Consider the following 17,019-nt stretch of genomic DNA (forward strand, 5'->3'; position numbering starts at 1 on the left):
AGAGACGATAATCCACGCTGAAGGAGAACTTCTTGCCTACGCTGAAGATTTAATTTAAACGCCTCTAAACCCTGTTAAAATGAGAGCAAACAGCTGTTTTCAGTGAGTGTCAGTATTTAATGTAGGCGAGGCTGTTTGATATAGAATCACTGGATGAGACACGACAGGTTAATTGTTCCCTGAAAAAAAAAAAAGTTTAACTGGATTGTGTTATTGATTTACATTTCACTGATGCACGACGCCTTCTAATCGTGTATCTTGTTAATTGCTCGCACTAATGTCTTGGCATGTTTTTGTACTTCACTTGTCAAAAAAAAGCTAATTCAAATGAAAGTGAGGGGGAAAGATGCCGTCGGTGCTTGGGAGCCATATCGAGTGTTTTCTTGGCTCAGCTTTGATCTTCCTCTGTGATCTGCTAAACAGGAGGTTAGACTTTTGATGTCAGCCTAAAGCAGGTCTGGCAGGTCGGCGTGTACTCTGCTACCTGATCCGGTCCTCCGTGTGCCGCTGACCCTGCTCCAGAAGACTCCTCTCGGCGTTCAATCGGCTCTGCTCCAGGACCTTCTCCTCCAGACGGTGTTTGTCGGCTCTCAGGGACGCGATGTCCCGCTGCTGTCTCTCCCGCTGCTTGTCCGCTTCCTCCTGTAACCGAGCCAGTCGAGTCCGTGTCTGGTGGAGCTCCTCCTCCTGGCGGGAGCACTGCGGCCCACATGAGGGCGCGGCGTCCGGGGCCACCTTCTCTTTCTTGTCTTGTTTCCGGATGACTGACTCCAGCCTGCAGATCTGAGAGCACACACACACCAGGTGTTACCATCTATAGTCCTAATCTGATAGAAATACACAATCAACGAGTGAGATGTGACCTCTGACCTCGTTATTAGCGTCCCTCAGTTTTGTCCTGAGCTCCTCTCTTTCCTTCTCCAGCAGACTGCGGAGCTCCTCGCTGCTTCTTCTCTCCACCTCCAAGTGTGCACACACCTTCCAACAAAATGCATCCTCATCAAAACTGTGTTATTATCATTTCCTCATTACTCGGCATACTTAATAATTAGCCATGATGAGGTGCATATTATAATACGAAGGCTCAAAGGGCAGGAACATGACATCAAAAAAGTCTGGTATGATAAATATTCAGATCATCGGCTCGCCGCCGTTAGGGCGAGATATCCCACAGGGTCAAGAGAGGACAGAGGACGTGTGCATACTAACTGTTTCACATCGCTGCTTCGTGTTGCTAGGTTACGAACACTGTCAAAAAAAATGTAAAAACAATGACGCACGATGATGAGCAAGATGGCGGCTCCAGAAGTTAAACTATTTTTTTAAATGAGAGCGCTGTGTGAGTTCAGAGACAAAAAAAAAAGGATGACACTGATGTTGTTTTTTACGCTTCGGACAAATGCTGAGCTTTATAGAGAACAGGCGGTACAGGCCGCTCGTGGTTAGTTTGGTCCTCAAAGCGGACGGCTCTGGTCTTTGTCCTTTGCCACATGTCGTTCTCGGAGTTTAAAAAACCCTAAATTAATACACGTTTGTCTTTTTCTGTTTAATGAATTCTTTAGTTTCGTTTTCTGCATTTGGGTCTTCTTTGTTTTTTACACATCTGTCTGTGAAGAGTGTCTGATTCTGTCAGGCATTCTTCACATCTTTGCATTTTGAACACAGTACTGTGTCCTTCCCGTCCCTCTGCGGCGCTCTAAAAATGTTCATATTTAAGAATTTAAGAGGAAACATGCGGCTGTGGTTGGTGAGGGTTGATAACACTGATTCCCTTAATGTTTCATTCTGTAAAAAAAAAAACACAAGCTTCAGAAGTGTTCATGAATTAAGAAAAGGCGTTTAATACAGTTTGATGTCAGCTGGATTCTGTTTTCTTAAAGAGCGTCTCTACAAAATGCTCATTTGCATGTGACAGTCTGAGAGCAGGGGGAAGTATTTCTGTCACAGCAGTGTGAACGGGAAGACGATAAATCCCAAACGGTTTGTCCTTGTATTCAAAATAATAAACCACAAGTCTGAGTGAAGCTAAAACTAAAATAATTACGCGTTTTATGACGAGCTGGCTGACACGGCGCTATTTTTAAAACTCCGATAAATGCACCGGGTCCTCTTTCACAACAGAACCTGTCCCTTTGTAGCACTACAGTCTGCTCAAAGGCTCCGACAAAGACAGAAACATGCAGCTCCAATTTAAAAATAACACACTTGAAAAGTGTTTCTGATTATGGGATTATGTGGATTACTGGTAGATTGGGCGAAACGCCGTGCCTGTAAACCGTGTTTCATGATGTCGACATTTTAGACATGTTCAAATGATCATGCTAATTCATCAATTCATCAACTTTAAAACAATATGGCACTTGCATAATAGGGAGTTGCCTTAATACAGATGCATGGACTAATTCTCGGACATATTTGCCCCGTCATGTCTGAGCGACAGAGAAGAAGATGTGCTGATCTGACGCTCTGAGTTTGTTTCACTGACGGGTTTAATTTGAGCTTCACTGATTGAGCACAACTGAATTTTATCTGCATTGCAAGAAAATGATTGCACCGTTTCAACATGATAGATAAATGAAGCAAATGAAAGGCAAACAGCAGTGGTCCGGGCTTTGAACCCTGAGGGACACCTTCACTGTCTATACCGTACAATGAGATGCATTACTTTATCATATGATGGAAAACATATGATGTGCGTTAGGTGGCCGCAGCAATTCCATTATAATGGATTTACAGCAAGACAAGTATTTAATAAGACATTGTGATATATTAATATCTGAAGATAACGAGCCCTTAAAAATAACATGTAGCATTAATCTTTATGTCTAACTTTATCCCTCCCTTTTTTTCCCCCGCTGTCATCTGTAATGAGTCATGAAGCTCGGATACAACGAGTCAAATTTCCAGGGAAATAAGTGCTGCATTGTTTTTAAATTGCAGTATCTAGAAATGGAACCAGCATTTGTTAGTGGTATCCTAAATATGGATGATGATATATGGAAGTCACGGACCCTCAGTGACAAACTTTGGATTGATCTAGATGAATAGATTTGTGAGCCTCATCTGAGTTAAGTATTTGGTCGTGGTTGATTGCTGCATATCATAACACAGGTTCTGACCTCTTGGTTGGTCTTCTTCTCTGAGCTCAGGGCTTCCTGGACGTTTTGAAGTTCGGCTGCGTGCCTCCTCATCACCTCCTCTATCGCCTTCCGCACCTGCTCCTTCAAGCGTTTCCTGTCCTCCTCGGCCTTCTCCACCAACCGTCTCTTCTCCTCCTCCAGCTTCTGCTGCACGTTGGCCCTCTCCTGCTCCACCTGCTCGATGCTCTTGTCCAGCTGCGAGCGACCGCGAACCCTCTCCACTTCCAGCTCCTTCCGCAGCCGGTCCACCTCCTCCTCCTTTTCTCTCCTCAGACGCTCCCTCGCCTCCTCCACCTCCTTGTGCACCACCTCCTTCTCCTCCTCCCTCTCCCTCTGCAGTCTCTCAAACTCGTCCTTCTCGTGTTCCCTCTCCTTCTGCAGGGTTTCTCTCTCCTTTTCGATCTCCGTCTGCAGCTTGTCCCTCTCGTCGTCTGCGTGTTTTTGGATGCGACGCAGCTCTTCTGTCTGAGCTCTCACCATCTCAGAGCGCAGACTGGACAGAGCCTCAGCATGCTGGGAACACAAGCGACACACTCTGCATGACCAGAAGTCCAACTACACACGTGCTGCATTGTAATGTAGGGCTGCAACTAAGGATAACTTATTCATCCATTGATCTTCAGATTTTTTGAACAATGAAATAATAACTGTGTGAAAATGTTCAAGGAGCCTAAAATGACATCTTTAAATTATTATTTTTTTATTTTGTGTGTGTGTGTGTGTGTGTGTACGGGTGTGTGATTGTGTGTTTTACCTGGCGTATCTGCCGGGCGTGGTCGCTGTTCCTGCCGCTGCTCTGCAGCTCCAGCTCTCTGTTCTTGCTCTGCAGCCGGCTCACCTGGCTCCTCAGCTCCTCCACCTCAGCACACACACACACCTCGCAGCCGCCGCGGTTCTGCAGCTCCTCTGACACACGCACACACACACACACACACACACACACACGGGCAAGTTACAAACAAGAACACACAAACGCAAATAAGCACACACACATATTATGTGCAGTATGTGCAATAATCTCGCCCACAGTGCAATAATAATAATAATCATTGTTTTAGCCATATTTTCTATATTTTTCTTTTTTCCAACTGAGAGTGCTCTTTTATTTATTTTATCTTATTCTTTATATTGTTACTTTTCTGTTACCGGCTACATTTTATTTTTGTCTTATATGCTGCTGGAATCCTACATTTCCCTGAGGGAGTCATCAATAAAGTCGATATTGATCGATGGTTTATAACAGGAGCAGAATAGACCAATACTGAAGGGAAAAGAACCCAAAACTAAAATCTTTCTCATGCAATAAATAACATTTGGGGCTTTATTGCTGACTGGGTGTTTATGACACTTTGATGAAACTGTTCCCCCCGTCTGCAAGATGAATAATGTGCTTGTGTTGCATTTTCTGTATATATTATAAAGGCGTGAGGCTATAACTTCATTAACGCCGGCTGAGTCACAGTGAGTAATGGAAATGCACTGCGCTCAGCAGACAGGTGAGACAGGCGCGGACTGAGTGATCACCTGCTCTGCTCTGCAGCTCGTCCTCCTGCAGCAACAGCCTCTCCTTAGCCACGCCCAGCTCTTCCTCCGCCCGTTTGGCCACGCCCTCTGCTTCCGAAACACGCCTCCGGTCCAGCTCCAGCTCCTCCTCCAGGTCCTGGAGCGAAGAGGGTTCGATGCAGTCGGTTGACAAAGAGCGTGGGGAGGGAGAGAGACAGAGAGAAAATAAATGTGAGGGGGAGAGAGGAGCGCGACACAAATTTGACACAGACGAGCGGGAGGGAAGAAAGAACCCGAGACAAGGAAGGAAAAAAAAAATCGGATAAAATGTGGTGAGTCAGGGAGCTATCGGGCCTCGCTGTGAGCTTTTAATGGTTTACTGCCAGGGCTTATGTCAGCTCTGTGCCAGCTCTCATCGGGCTTCTTAATGCTCATCCATGAGGTGGTAATGGTGGTGTTGCAGCGAATCTATCCTGCTCATTAGCTGGCAGTGGGAATTGCACTCAGGGAAGGGCAGCCTGCAGTTAAGACAAGCAAGATCCCACCTCTCTTTTCTCTCCCTGCTCCCTCGTTTCCCATTAACACCATCACTAGCTGAGAGAAACATTCCTCCCATCTTCCACAGCTTGGGATTCCAGTTTCAGTCAGGAGAAAAGGATTGTGGGTAATGTGTGTGTTTCTCTACCTGTATCCGTTCCTGCAGTTTGACCGTGTTCCTCTTGCTCTCGGCCAACCTCTCCAGGTGACTTTCCACCTCGGCCTCGGCCCTCTTCACCCTCTCCCTCAGAGCGCTGTGCATCCCTTTCTTCTCCTCCTCCTCCCTCTCCTCCCACCTCTGCCGTTCCTCCCTCCACTCCGCCTCCATCTTCCTCCTCATCTCCTCTTTCTCCTCGTTCAGGTGGCTCATCCTCTGCTCCCACTGCTCCCGCTCCTCCTTCTGCGCTCGCCTCCGCTCCGCCTCCGCTCGATCCCTCTCCTCCTTCAGCTCCCTCACCTCCTCCAGAAGGGCTTTCACTCTTTTCAAGTCTGCCTCCGTCTGTCTGTCCTCCTCCTCTTTCTGTCTCTCGTCTTCATCACTCGGCCTCCCCTCGTCGGCCGTTTTCTGCATCTCCTCACATTTGGCCTCCAGCTCCTGGATCTGCTCCTGGGCCTTCTCCAGCTCTTTGCTCAGACGATCGCTCTCCTCTTGGGCGTCGCTCATCTGGGCCTTGACCTCCTGGAGCTCCTCTTCCGCAAACTGGAGCCTCTCCTCAAACTCCTTCCTCAGCTCCGCCTCGGTTTCACGCTCCCTCTCCTCCACGTGTATGCGGAAGCACTCGAAGTCTGCCTGCACCTGCAGGCACAGAAGATGTGATGTTACACACCGTGTTTGAACACAGCAGGCCATTCCAGAGAGACAAAAGACAAAACAGTGTCCATAAAGGTAATAATCTGCAGAGTGAGCAGCCTGCTCTCTCTACATCAGGATGTAGGAAGTTAAGAAAGGTATGAAAAGCAAAAAGGTGAGGGGAGACAATCTTGTAACACACATCGGCAATGTTTCAAATATCGTGGTCATCTCCCTGAAGGAACCATGAATCTCCTTGCAAGAGAAGCGTCACGTTTCTTCACGTCTCGGTCACGACCACAGACTGCTAAAGAACGTGGTCTTAGTGACCTCAGCCTGGGTTCTGGATTTGAGTTTTTGAAGCCCAACAAAGCAGATTCAGTGTAATGACAGTAATGCTGTCCTGCAGAACTAATACTGTTTATTCATCCAGCCATTATCTATACACTATGCCATTGGGCGAGAGGCGGGGTTACACCCTGGACTATTCACCCAGACAACCAGCCACACTCACATTCACACCGACGGACAATTTAAGAGTCAGCAGGAACCTAATGAGCACGTGTTTGGACTGTGTGAGGAAGCCGGAGAGAACCCGAAGAGAACCCACGCATGCACGGGGAGAACATGCAGACTCCACACAGCGACAGACAGACAGGGAATTGAACCAGGAACCTCCTCACTGTGAGGAGACATCGCTAACCACTTATACATTGAACTCTGGGAGAGCTTTGAAGTTGGACCTTTTGAAAACTTTATTTTTTTGGTCAATTATTTTGCCCCTTTAATAATACTAACTGGTGTTGTATTATATATTGTTGGAAAGCCTGATTATTCACCTTTACAACGAGGTATAACTTGTACGGATTGTGTACTTGCGTACAGAGCAACAAAGCTAAACTCGTGGGTAGACCCCCCCCAAAAAATGAGCCAAAATCCTCATGCAATAGGGGGAGTTTATTTTCACTGATCTGCTCTCTGACGTTGACATGCTTTCTGCTTTCTGCACGTACTTCTATGACTCTGGCCTGCTCCAATTTGTGAAATGTATTCCTCCTACTATTAATGATGTATTCCTTTGGCTTTAACCTACTTTCTCTTTGCACATGGGTTGTGTTTATGCCTCCGGTCACCGAAAAACAGAAAACCACACTTTGTCTGAAAAAGAAAGCCACTAGCTCACATGTAGGGATGCATTCGCGTGTTGGTGTTGGACTCATTAGTTCATTTGTTGAACTTGCAGAAGAAAAAAAAAAGCCATCAGCAAAACAGCAAAACAAGGATGATGAATAACATCACAGATGAGCAGGGCGACACACTAGATTAAGGTCGGTGTAAATGTTTTAAATCTTTCGTTGTTTAGATGCGTTCGACTTCCAGGGTGCATCCAACGGGTGTTTCTGATTCACGGTGACGTCTCATTGTGGTGTGCAGAATGTAAATTAGGCATGAAGTCGTGGACAGGGTGACGGTATGAGGCTCTCTAAATGAGCTTGACTGTTGTGGGTCACATGAGGGGCGTGCGCGGTTGGCTGCTCCCCCTTGGGAGTTTACACGCTAAATACCAGCAGCACAGCTTGTCCTTGAATAAGGTCAGTTAATCTCATGATCAGGAGGTTAAGGGAGCTCTCAAACACACACACACACACACACACACACCTGGGCTCCAACTCTCTGCTGCTCATCAAGAGAATCCTGCAGCTCCAGGAGGCGTGTCCTCAGCGCTGACCCCTCCCCTTCGTGGCACGTCTCCATCAGGATGCGGTGCAGCTCCTCGTGGTGGGCGTGGCTCAAGGCCTGCAGGGCCGCCTCCTGCTCCTCATTCTTCATGTTCAGAGAATAAATCACCTGGAAATAGTCAACAACACGCAAGCAGCGTCCTTAATGATGTTCAAACGTTTCCCTTAAAGACATGAAAATTGTAAAAAATTGGCTTTGAGATGTTTTTTTTTTTATCATCATGTCATGCTTTCTCTTCATATTTGAAATACATCAGATGTCAGGGTGAGGAAGAGACTGCAGACCCTCCTGAAATCAGTAAACTCATACTTGTGATAGGTTTTGTACACTTACTTTAGTGGTCTGTAATTTAGTTAAATGTTAACGATCATGTACATTCAAACGTGTTAAAACAAAATGTGTGCAGTGAAAAGTCGACTTCTCTTAGGAACCCCGACCATGACTGACTTCCAGCCCCCCTGACGTCGTGTACCCTGCAGAGTCCGCACACCCAGACATCTATCAGAACTCGTCACAGTGTGTTGTATTTTCAGCTGCCATGACTCAGGGCTTTCTCTGTGATTATTTTGAGGGATTTTTTTTTTTTTTAAAAGCAGCTGAAAAGTTTTTTGTTTTTTTTCAGCTTTTCTGTCCCTTGGGTCAAGGGATTGAGTAAAAAAAAATGGCTTTCATGGAGCACATGTGCTATTTTTGGATCCAACTGCAGAGTAAGTTCATGTTGAAACAGCCGATCATTTCTGAGTCTAAGCTGACACTGAAAGACTTCGGTGCAGACTGTGTGAGAATCAGAGGATTGTGTGATTGAAACCGTACTCGCTCTAAAGGACAGCAGCAACAAACGACTCTTAAATGTGAAGCAGTTAAAAGTGACACCGTAACATAAAAACTTCAGAGTCTCTGACACCTGGTGCGGATTCATTTTCAGCCTCATGTACACCTGGAAGTCTTTTCACAAAATGTGCCATGTTTGCTTGCAGTGAAAACTGTGTGCATTGTGTTTTTTTGGTGAGCCTGTAATAACTCCAAGCCACCCCTAGGGGTCCCTCGCCCCACCTTGGGATTCACTGCATTATTGTTTGGTGCTACATTATCCAAGGGCTCAAAGTTCACATCCTCATTGGTCAGATCTGCAGGGTTGTTTTTCCTCTCTGTATTACTTAAACCCATCGCAAAACTGGATCCACAGAATCAACACGATGGGGCTTAACGTTTTGAGCTGGCAGCGTCATGACAACAATCAGATTTACACTGACTGACATGGAAACACAATAATCCCCAAACACAAATAATAGAGGTTAAATAGCAACACTAACAAACTGTGTGTTTGTCCTGTACACAAAGTCCTGTGTGTGTGTTAATATAGTCCGCTCCCTGCAGCTTCATGCAGAGATTCTCCCGCCTGCCTGCATGTCTGACAAATATAGATCCTGACTAACACCTGAAATATGGCCTGTTTCTCCCCACTATTCACTTTACCCTCTACGCCATGTCTACAGTGTCATCATCCACTCCTGCTGACCCTGACGGCTCACTTACACACTGACCGAGGTGTGTGTGTGTGTGTGTGTGTGTGTGTGTGTGTGTGTGTGCGTGTGCATGTGTGTAAGCAGGGGGACACAGAGGCTCATATTTTACCCAGACGCCTCACTGTCTGCGGCACACAGCTGGCACAGCACGGCCGGACATTCTGTGTGTGTGTGTGTGTGTGTGTGTGTGTGTGTGTGTGTGTGTGTGTGTGTGTGTGTGTGTGTGTGTGTGTGTGTGTGTGTGTGTGTGTGTGTGTACGTGTACGTGTGTACATGTGTGTGCATCTCTGTTGCACACACGCATGGTCTCAACACTTTGGATGTCCATTGATCTATGTTGTGTTTCTTAGAATTCTTCAACAGATATTGACGATGGACAGATTAATCACAAACACACCTCCTCTCCACTTCCTGTCCGCCAAACAGTAAAAGAGACGCTTTGGTATTCAGTCACATCACAGCGCGTTGAACTTTGCCTCGCAAACTATTACGCGTGACTCACAGGCATGAGAGGGGACACTGAATCGAGGGCAGGCTTTTTGAGGAGCAAGTGTGCGAGCTGATCCTGGCTGTCCTCGATGGCCAGTTTGAAAGCGAGGCTGACGATGGAAGGAGGTAAATAACAAAGGAGAAAAGACGATTCTCCTGAAGCGAGTTAAGATCCAAACCAGCGATCCCAGAACCTTTTCAGGACCAGCCGGAAAGATGCACGGCGACCACAACTTTAGAGCTCAGCGAGAATGTTACACAACTTTCAAAAAAACACTTTCATTTATTTTTCAACTCTAACATATTGATGTCCTTAATTTAAAAAAATGATTTCCTCCTGTTGTGGAGGAAATCATTTTTTGATTTGACAGGAGCATTAATATGGTGAGGCACTGATGTTGAATAATCAGGACCATTTAAGCTCTTTGTAAGGTTTTGAAGCCATCACGACATTTAATGCTAACCAAACACTCCAGAAAACTATAATTGGACCAGTTGTTTGCGCAGTCTGTGTGTGTGTGTGTGTGTGTGTTTAGCTGATTGCTGATTCAAATGCTAATGTTATTTTTTCATTACATGCTCATATAGGTCAAGTTCATTTTTCCATATGACTTCGAGACTTTATGTATTTACATTTTTTAGCAGTACGACTAAATATAAAAAAAAAAACTTTTCGTTTCTTACTTGAATGTGACAGAGGCTAATGTTAGCTTAAGTTAGCAAACTTTAAATAGATATTTCTGTCTCCTTGACATGAATGAGTCATTTCAGTGGCATTTCAAAGACTCACTGTAGCGTGTTAGCGCCTTTACCTCATAATTTCCACTTGTGCGGAACCTAAAAACTTGGGCGAGGCTCAAGTTAGCGGCTAAAGTTAGCTCAGGATTTGCATCATCAGTCGGTTTCTTGTTTCCACTCTCACTGTACAGCAGACGCTTTACGGTAGCTATTTCACATCAACCACATCTTTATTCTTTAAAACTTGAAAGAAGGAACAAATAAAATATTTTGTACTCTTTATAACAAGAGGTTGAAATTATATCTAATGGGGTTTCTCGGTTTTTTGAACGAGCCTCTAGTGGACACTCGAGGAACTGCATTTTATTGCATGAGCTTCCCTTTTCAACATAAGAGGTTGCAGTGTGTTTCGAACCCAATAAATTCAGGTGAAATACAGTTTTAATCTTGAATTCTTCTTCTCGGGTGTAAATCCTTGAGACGCTTGTTGGAGCAGTTCGGATAGAGGGAGCCAGAGCCTCCTGCTACTGTAAATCCTTCTCTCGAGATCCCCCATATTGATTGTGCCAGTCGCTGACGTTATTCATGTAGCCTCGCGAGCCAGTGCCTGCGCTTATTGACGGTAACTTCATAGTCAGCAAAGCATGAAATGAATCTGTTGTCTTTGGTGTAAAAGAGAGCTCGCTGAGACGAGGCTGTTGAAACAGGAGCGAGATGTGGAGTGAAGGGATGGTGCACAGAGGAGAGGTTAGGCAAAGAGACGAGCAGGCAAGCACTCTTTTTTTCTTACATCAGCCCACACCTACACACACATACACACACACACACACACACACACCTACACACATATCAAAGCCAGTACCAGTTGTGCTGGATTACAAAGCATGGAGCATTGTGACAGGGTAAGCTATAGCTAAGCGCAGGAAACTACAAAGAAAGACAGATTTAGAGCCGCCAATCAAATGTTTGTGCATATATTAACTCAGAGACAGACTTTAATATGCTGCTGTTGGTTTCTGTGAGTCATGTAAAGACACGATACACACGCCTCTTGGCACTCATGTGGGTTTGTGTATGCCCGTCCACGCACAAGCTTATGTGAACATTCACAGCAGCTGGCCTGGTCAGCCCTCATTTTCTTTCTATTGGCTTGTTGTAAACACACTCCGACGTGCTACTGGTTTATATTAAGCAGCACCCATTCAACCAGGACAGGCTATACTCTCGATGGAGGTGGGTGGGGGGAGGGTGCAGTGTAAGTCAAGCAGAAGTGTGTGTGGATAGCTGAGTGGAAGAGGAGGTGTGCTAAGTACAAGTGCATGTGTGTGTGTGTGTGTGTGTGTGTGTCTGTGTGTCTGTGTGTGTGTGTGGTGGGGTTATTAAATATATAAGGTTACCACAGCTGACCCATTTCTCACTTCCTCTCCACTGCCCCAAAACACTCCAATAAACCATGTGTCACATTCCCAGCATCCCCGAGCTCAGAGAAAGTGCTTACGCCAAATATCCAATTTGATGATTCTTATATTTCATCAGCGCTGCCAGTTTCAAATTTATTCACTTTGGTCATCAAAGAGCTGAAAGAGTCAGGGCTGGCAGGGCTTGCATAAAGTTTTTCAAGAGAGGGAAACAGAGAGAGAGAGAGCGAGAAACAAGTCCTGTCTTCTATTTTTATTAGGATGGAAGGAGCGGAGGGGCATGAGAGGTAGAAAGACTTGGCTGGCAGATTTCACTAACAAGCACAGACACAAGTGCTGACCTCTCTACTGTGTCATCTTTGTTTGTGTGCGCCTATAAAGAAGAAGCTCTCCGAGCAATACACGCAAATACGACTGCAGCAATGGAGCCGATATTGCATTGCAGACATGTTCCTAAACAACTCACACACACACACACACACAGAGGTGAACCCATAAGGGAAGATGGGGAACTGCACAGTCATCAGTAATTGTCATAGCTCAACAAGCAATGGGTCATGCCCTGCTTCTGTAAGCATTATTGTGAACCAGGGAGAGGGAGAATCTCCATATAGCTCTGCTTACTGTATGAAAAAACCAGCAGAAACAGACACTGGAGCTGCTGTTTCTGAATAGAGGAAAACACAGCCACTAATGAGGACTGATTGTGATCGTGTCATAAATGTGAAATATTACTCAATCAATGCATTTTCTTTTAATTCACTTAAAAATATTGACCTTTTTTTATGTAAAATGCGAGGTTTGCTGCACCAATCACATTGATAACTTGATTTTTATCTTGTGATCAGACACAGAAGCATAATTATGAATTGTTAAGATGTCACCTTTTTGTCATTTAATGGTCTAATCTAAAAGAAAAACCCATATGCACAGTAAAGGCAATCCGCAGATAAACTGATAATCACGTCGCTCTTAATTGGTGCCACGGTGTACTGGAGGGTTTTTTTTGCTCTCAATTTGCTGGAGATCTGCAGCCTGCACCCAAAACCCTGACTGACAGCAGATGTCTGATTACTTTGTCAGTCACGAAGACAAACGAACCCTGATTGAAGTTTTCTAAGAGGTAATTAGGCAGGCAGGTATCGATAATGTTTAAGCACGTAAGAATTTCTGGGGCTTATTCTCTGAGGGACAGTTCTCTGGTGTCTCCAATGATTCATCCCCAAAAACGATCAATTTTATAAAGAAAGGAAAATTGCAGTGGTATCTGTTGGGCTCCCTGTGGTATATCATCTATCATAGGTCACGTTTTCACCATGTAATTATGTTACAGAGTGATGGCAGCGGAGAGGAAGCCATCAAGATCCTCCAATCACACACTCGGTGACAGCGCGTGCGTCCCAGCCGCCCCGGACGCGCGCATCTCTCGGTGTCACCGGCAGGTCTTACCTTGGTGAGCTGAGCGATCTTCTTGCACATCTTGCTGTGCATCTGGTAGTCGTACAGCTCCTGCTCGATGTTTTGGAAGTCTGCCGCAGTCCCGTTAACGGCGGAGCCCGGCCCGGGGGGCTGTGCAGCCTTACCGGCGCCCGAAGCCATAATGAACCTCCTCCACACAAGGGGGAACTTCCAAACCGGAGGATAGTCACAAATGATCCCGCCGCCGCCGCCTCTCGGATGCAAATTCCCACCAAAAATCGTGTCAACTTTTCACTCTGGCATCTCATTCCTCCCTCGGTAGACCCCCTCCCGTGAACAGCAGCTTGAGCGATTCGCTGGAAAACATTAGGTGGTCGAATCGGTGGGGCTCTCCTCCTCGTGCGTTCCGGTTGTTGCCCCCCTCTCCCGCTATCCGCCCGGTGATCGGGGAGGTCACACGCTGGGAGTCCATCGGGGACGCGCTCGCGCCGACCGACCCTTCGCTGCCCGTAAACAGATTACAGGCTATGTGTGGGATATTTTTTCCCTTATTCTAAGAGGGAGCGCTCGCGGATGGAGGCATCACAGTCCAACCACCTGTCTCGCGGCAGGGGCGGAGAGGGGCGTGCGTATCCTGTGGAACATTACCGGAGACAGCTCGAGAGAAGCGCACTGCTGCAGTGCTGCCCCGCCCCTACCGGCGCTGCTGTATCAATGCCGATCACCGTGAGGAGGACAGGAGGAGGAGGAGGGTCTCTGGGGGGTCTAGTCGTGTGATTTTACTCGCCAAGTCAGATGTCGTAAACAGAAATACGCTGACAGTACAATAAACATATTACAGCCTAAAGGTGTACTCACAGCCTCCACTACAAATCCGTGTTGTTGTTTCTGAAAGGCAGTTTATAGATTACTGTACTTCTATCACATATATTATATTGACTGGTAAGCCAATAAGTTTTCTGATATAACTTTATTTTCTTAAACTACCTCAACATTACACATCCACTGGTGTTAAAAATGAAGCCAATGTCGAAGTTCAAAAGACTGCAGTACCCAGAGTGTCCACTTGAGGCTGTCTCCAAAATGCCAATCATCCCCATTAGGTCTTATTCTGAAATCCCTGTTTTTAAAGCAGATGAAACATGTTTACATTGTTGTACAAAAAAAATAATTCAGTATGAAGAGCCTACTTCTGTATTGGTTCACAATATTCTGTGGTGAATTGTTGTATAACTTATCAGTTTTCATTATAATAAGCCTACAAGTTCATGATGCATTTGCACGATAAAGGGGGTGGCATGTGTGTTAGAGCTGTTTTCTAGGTAGTTTAATATCTACCTCAGCTCCACCTCTTTTCCTGTTTCTGGATCAAATGTTTCAGATAATGTTTTGTGATATGGCAACCCCCTTCATTTGGCTCCATAACGGCCCTCAGATGGGGCCAAAGAGAACAAATCCATGTTTTATACAGTCTATGGGCTCCATGTAATAAATCAGCATTGTACCTCGAGGTGAATATTGAGGAGGGCAGATTTTGAAAGACTGGCAAAATTTGAAGCAAGAGAGGCCTTTAAATTTGTGAAGCCCCCAAAACACTTTATCCTACACTTCCCATAATGCATTGTGATATCGACACATCTTTCAAGCTGTAGTGAGTAGTAGTAGGACTTTGGTACATGTGAACTTCCTGAAATCTTCACCATGAGATGTGAGACCAAAAAAAAAAAACAGCCACGTTTTTCATTCCGACCTCACCCGTATCTTTTCCTGCCATCCTCTTTGTAATCTCTGTGTAAAGTCGGGGGAAAATTGATGTGAGAACTCGGCAGGAAATATTTGGGGAAAATTCTGAGCGAGTGAGCGAGTGAGTGGGAGGGGTGATGATTAATATAATGACTATGTAGGACAACACGCAGCATGGATATAAAAGTAATCATAGCGTCAGACTCGTCCACCATTTTCTTAGAGAGAGGTCGGCGAGGTTTGAGGATTCAGCAGGAGGAGACTGATGGAAGGATTTTCACACAGATTTTGATTATTGCTGTAAATGTTTTGTCCTCATATGTTCTGATATAACACATGACCTAGTTCATACTGAGGCCGTCACACAAAACCAAAAGGATTAGATGACAAGACAGGACCAGCTTTAGGGCCTTCACTGGGGAATGTGTCCAAACAAATAGTAATCAATCAAATGTGTACACAATCAGGGATTTAGAGGATCTGGGAATCCTTCAGGGATTTGTCTGCTTCGCCCTTGTTTCTAATCCAGTGGGTCAGAGAGGGATCATGCTATGGTGTCATAATTACTTCAAGGGTCTAAATGGATAAATATGTTTTACATAGGTCATTGAATGAAAGTTTGATATTTGCATGTCCTATTAGATGTATGTATTGTTTTTGGTCAGCATTTTAGAAGTTCACTAACGGCATGTGCACAAGGAGTTTAAGAAGAGCTAAAGAAACCACCTTTTAGTGTCTTTATGCCGTACGATGTATCAGGTGTAAGGACTAATGGAGAGACTCTCAGCCCTTACATCCACAATCATACATATTTAATTTGATAATACACCTCTCAGATAATCCTACGCCCACACGCGCCGAGCTTAAGCACAGGCCGGACAGAGAATCCTCTAGAATAAATTGATTTTCAGAGATAGATGGCTGCTGCTGCCATCAATCGCAGGTGCCTCGTTTTGCCACATTGAGACACGTGAGCTGTCTTCTGTGACCCCTTGACATCACGATACCAAGACAGGGTGGCATATATATGATCCAAATATTGATCATGAAATGTGTGAAGGTTAGAGATTGAGGCTGTGGAGTGAATGCTGATTTCTTTTGATACAGAAAGGAATCCATACTGAGTTTGATTGATGAATAAAAATGGTGCAAACAAAAACCTGTTTTATGTGACGCAAAGTTTGATGTTCATTTTTTTGTCCCATAACTTCTGCAGTCAGCGCCTTTATAGATTTTCATTTATAAATGTCCTCGATTTTTTTACAACACAAAAAAAGACAAACCAATATTTTAGAACAATGAAAGAAAATCAGGGTCAAAAGGCAGAAAAACACAATACATTCTTACCTGTTGAAAGGGGATTTGCCTTCCTGACAAAAAATTATTGTATTTTTAATTGGCTGATAGTATTTGAGCCTCCTGACACACTAAAGAAGAAGAACTTAATTAAAAGAATAATACAAGACCAATTTACATAGATTCCACCTCCATGTTTAGTTTATTTTGAATTAATTGGATGTTTATTCCTTTTATTTGGATTCATTTAAAATTATTATTGTGATGTTGTTTTGGTTATTTTGTTGTCTAAATATGAAGCTTTGAATGAAAGACTTTTCTTTGAAACAAAAATTGAAATATGATAACAACAAACACAATAAAAGAGGCGTTAAGTAAAACCCATCCCATACCCCTTTCTCACTTTCTATTAGTTTATATATTATTCCAACAAATGCTCAAATGTGTTTACAACTAACATTAAAATAAGGATCCCCAGGTTGTTTTTCACCTGACATTAAATAAACAACAATCCCAGTGCATCTACAATCCAAATATCCATCCAGGGTTACACAATATGTTTAGTAACACCCCTAAAACAACAGTTCCTTCCTTTAACTGCAACAAATGTTGGGGGGGTTTTTTTGTAAAAAATTAAGGAAGATGCATTTAAAGCAATTTGTGATATGCCCCTTTGAAAT

The 17,019-nt window shown here is 44.7% G+C and overlaps 1 protein-coding gene across 2 annotated transcripts in view; it reads right to left on the minus strand.

The window, feature by feature from the left end:
* Positions 1-14,251, minus strand: part of fam184b (family with sequence similarity 184 member B) — a 23,679-nt gene extending 9,428 nt beyond the window's left edge. The window contains exons 1-8 of one of the 2 annotated variants that reach the window (XM_079336979.1): positions 13,331-14,251; positions 7,630-7,818; positions 5,329-5,976; positions 4,665-4,800; positions 3,895-4,046; positions 3,120-3,653; positions 871-978; positions 485-783 (exon numbers count right to left, since the gene is read on the minus strand). In XM_079336979.1, the coding sequence (XP_079193105.1) occupies positions 485-783; positions 871-978; positions 3,120-3,653; positions 3,895-4,046; positions 4,665-4,800; positions 5,329-5,976; positions 7,630-7,818; positions 13,331-13,480 (2,216 nt within the window). In that variant the 5' untranslated portion in view covers positions 13,481-14,251. The remainder of the gene's footprint in view (positions 1-484; positions 784-870; positions 979-3,119; positions 3,654-3,894; positions 4,047-4,664; positions 4,801-5,328; positions 5,977-7,629; positions 7,819-13,330) is intronic. The other variant, XM_079336980.1, reaches the window with a different exon arrangement.
* Positions 14,252-17,019: the final 2,768 nt, after the last annotated feature.

This window comes from Symphodus melops (assembly GCF_947650265.1).
Source record: "Symphodus melops genome assembly, chromosome: 2".
NCBI lineage: Eukaryota > Metazoa > Chordata > Actinopteri > Labriformes > Labridae > Symphodus > Symphodus melops.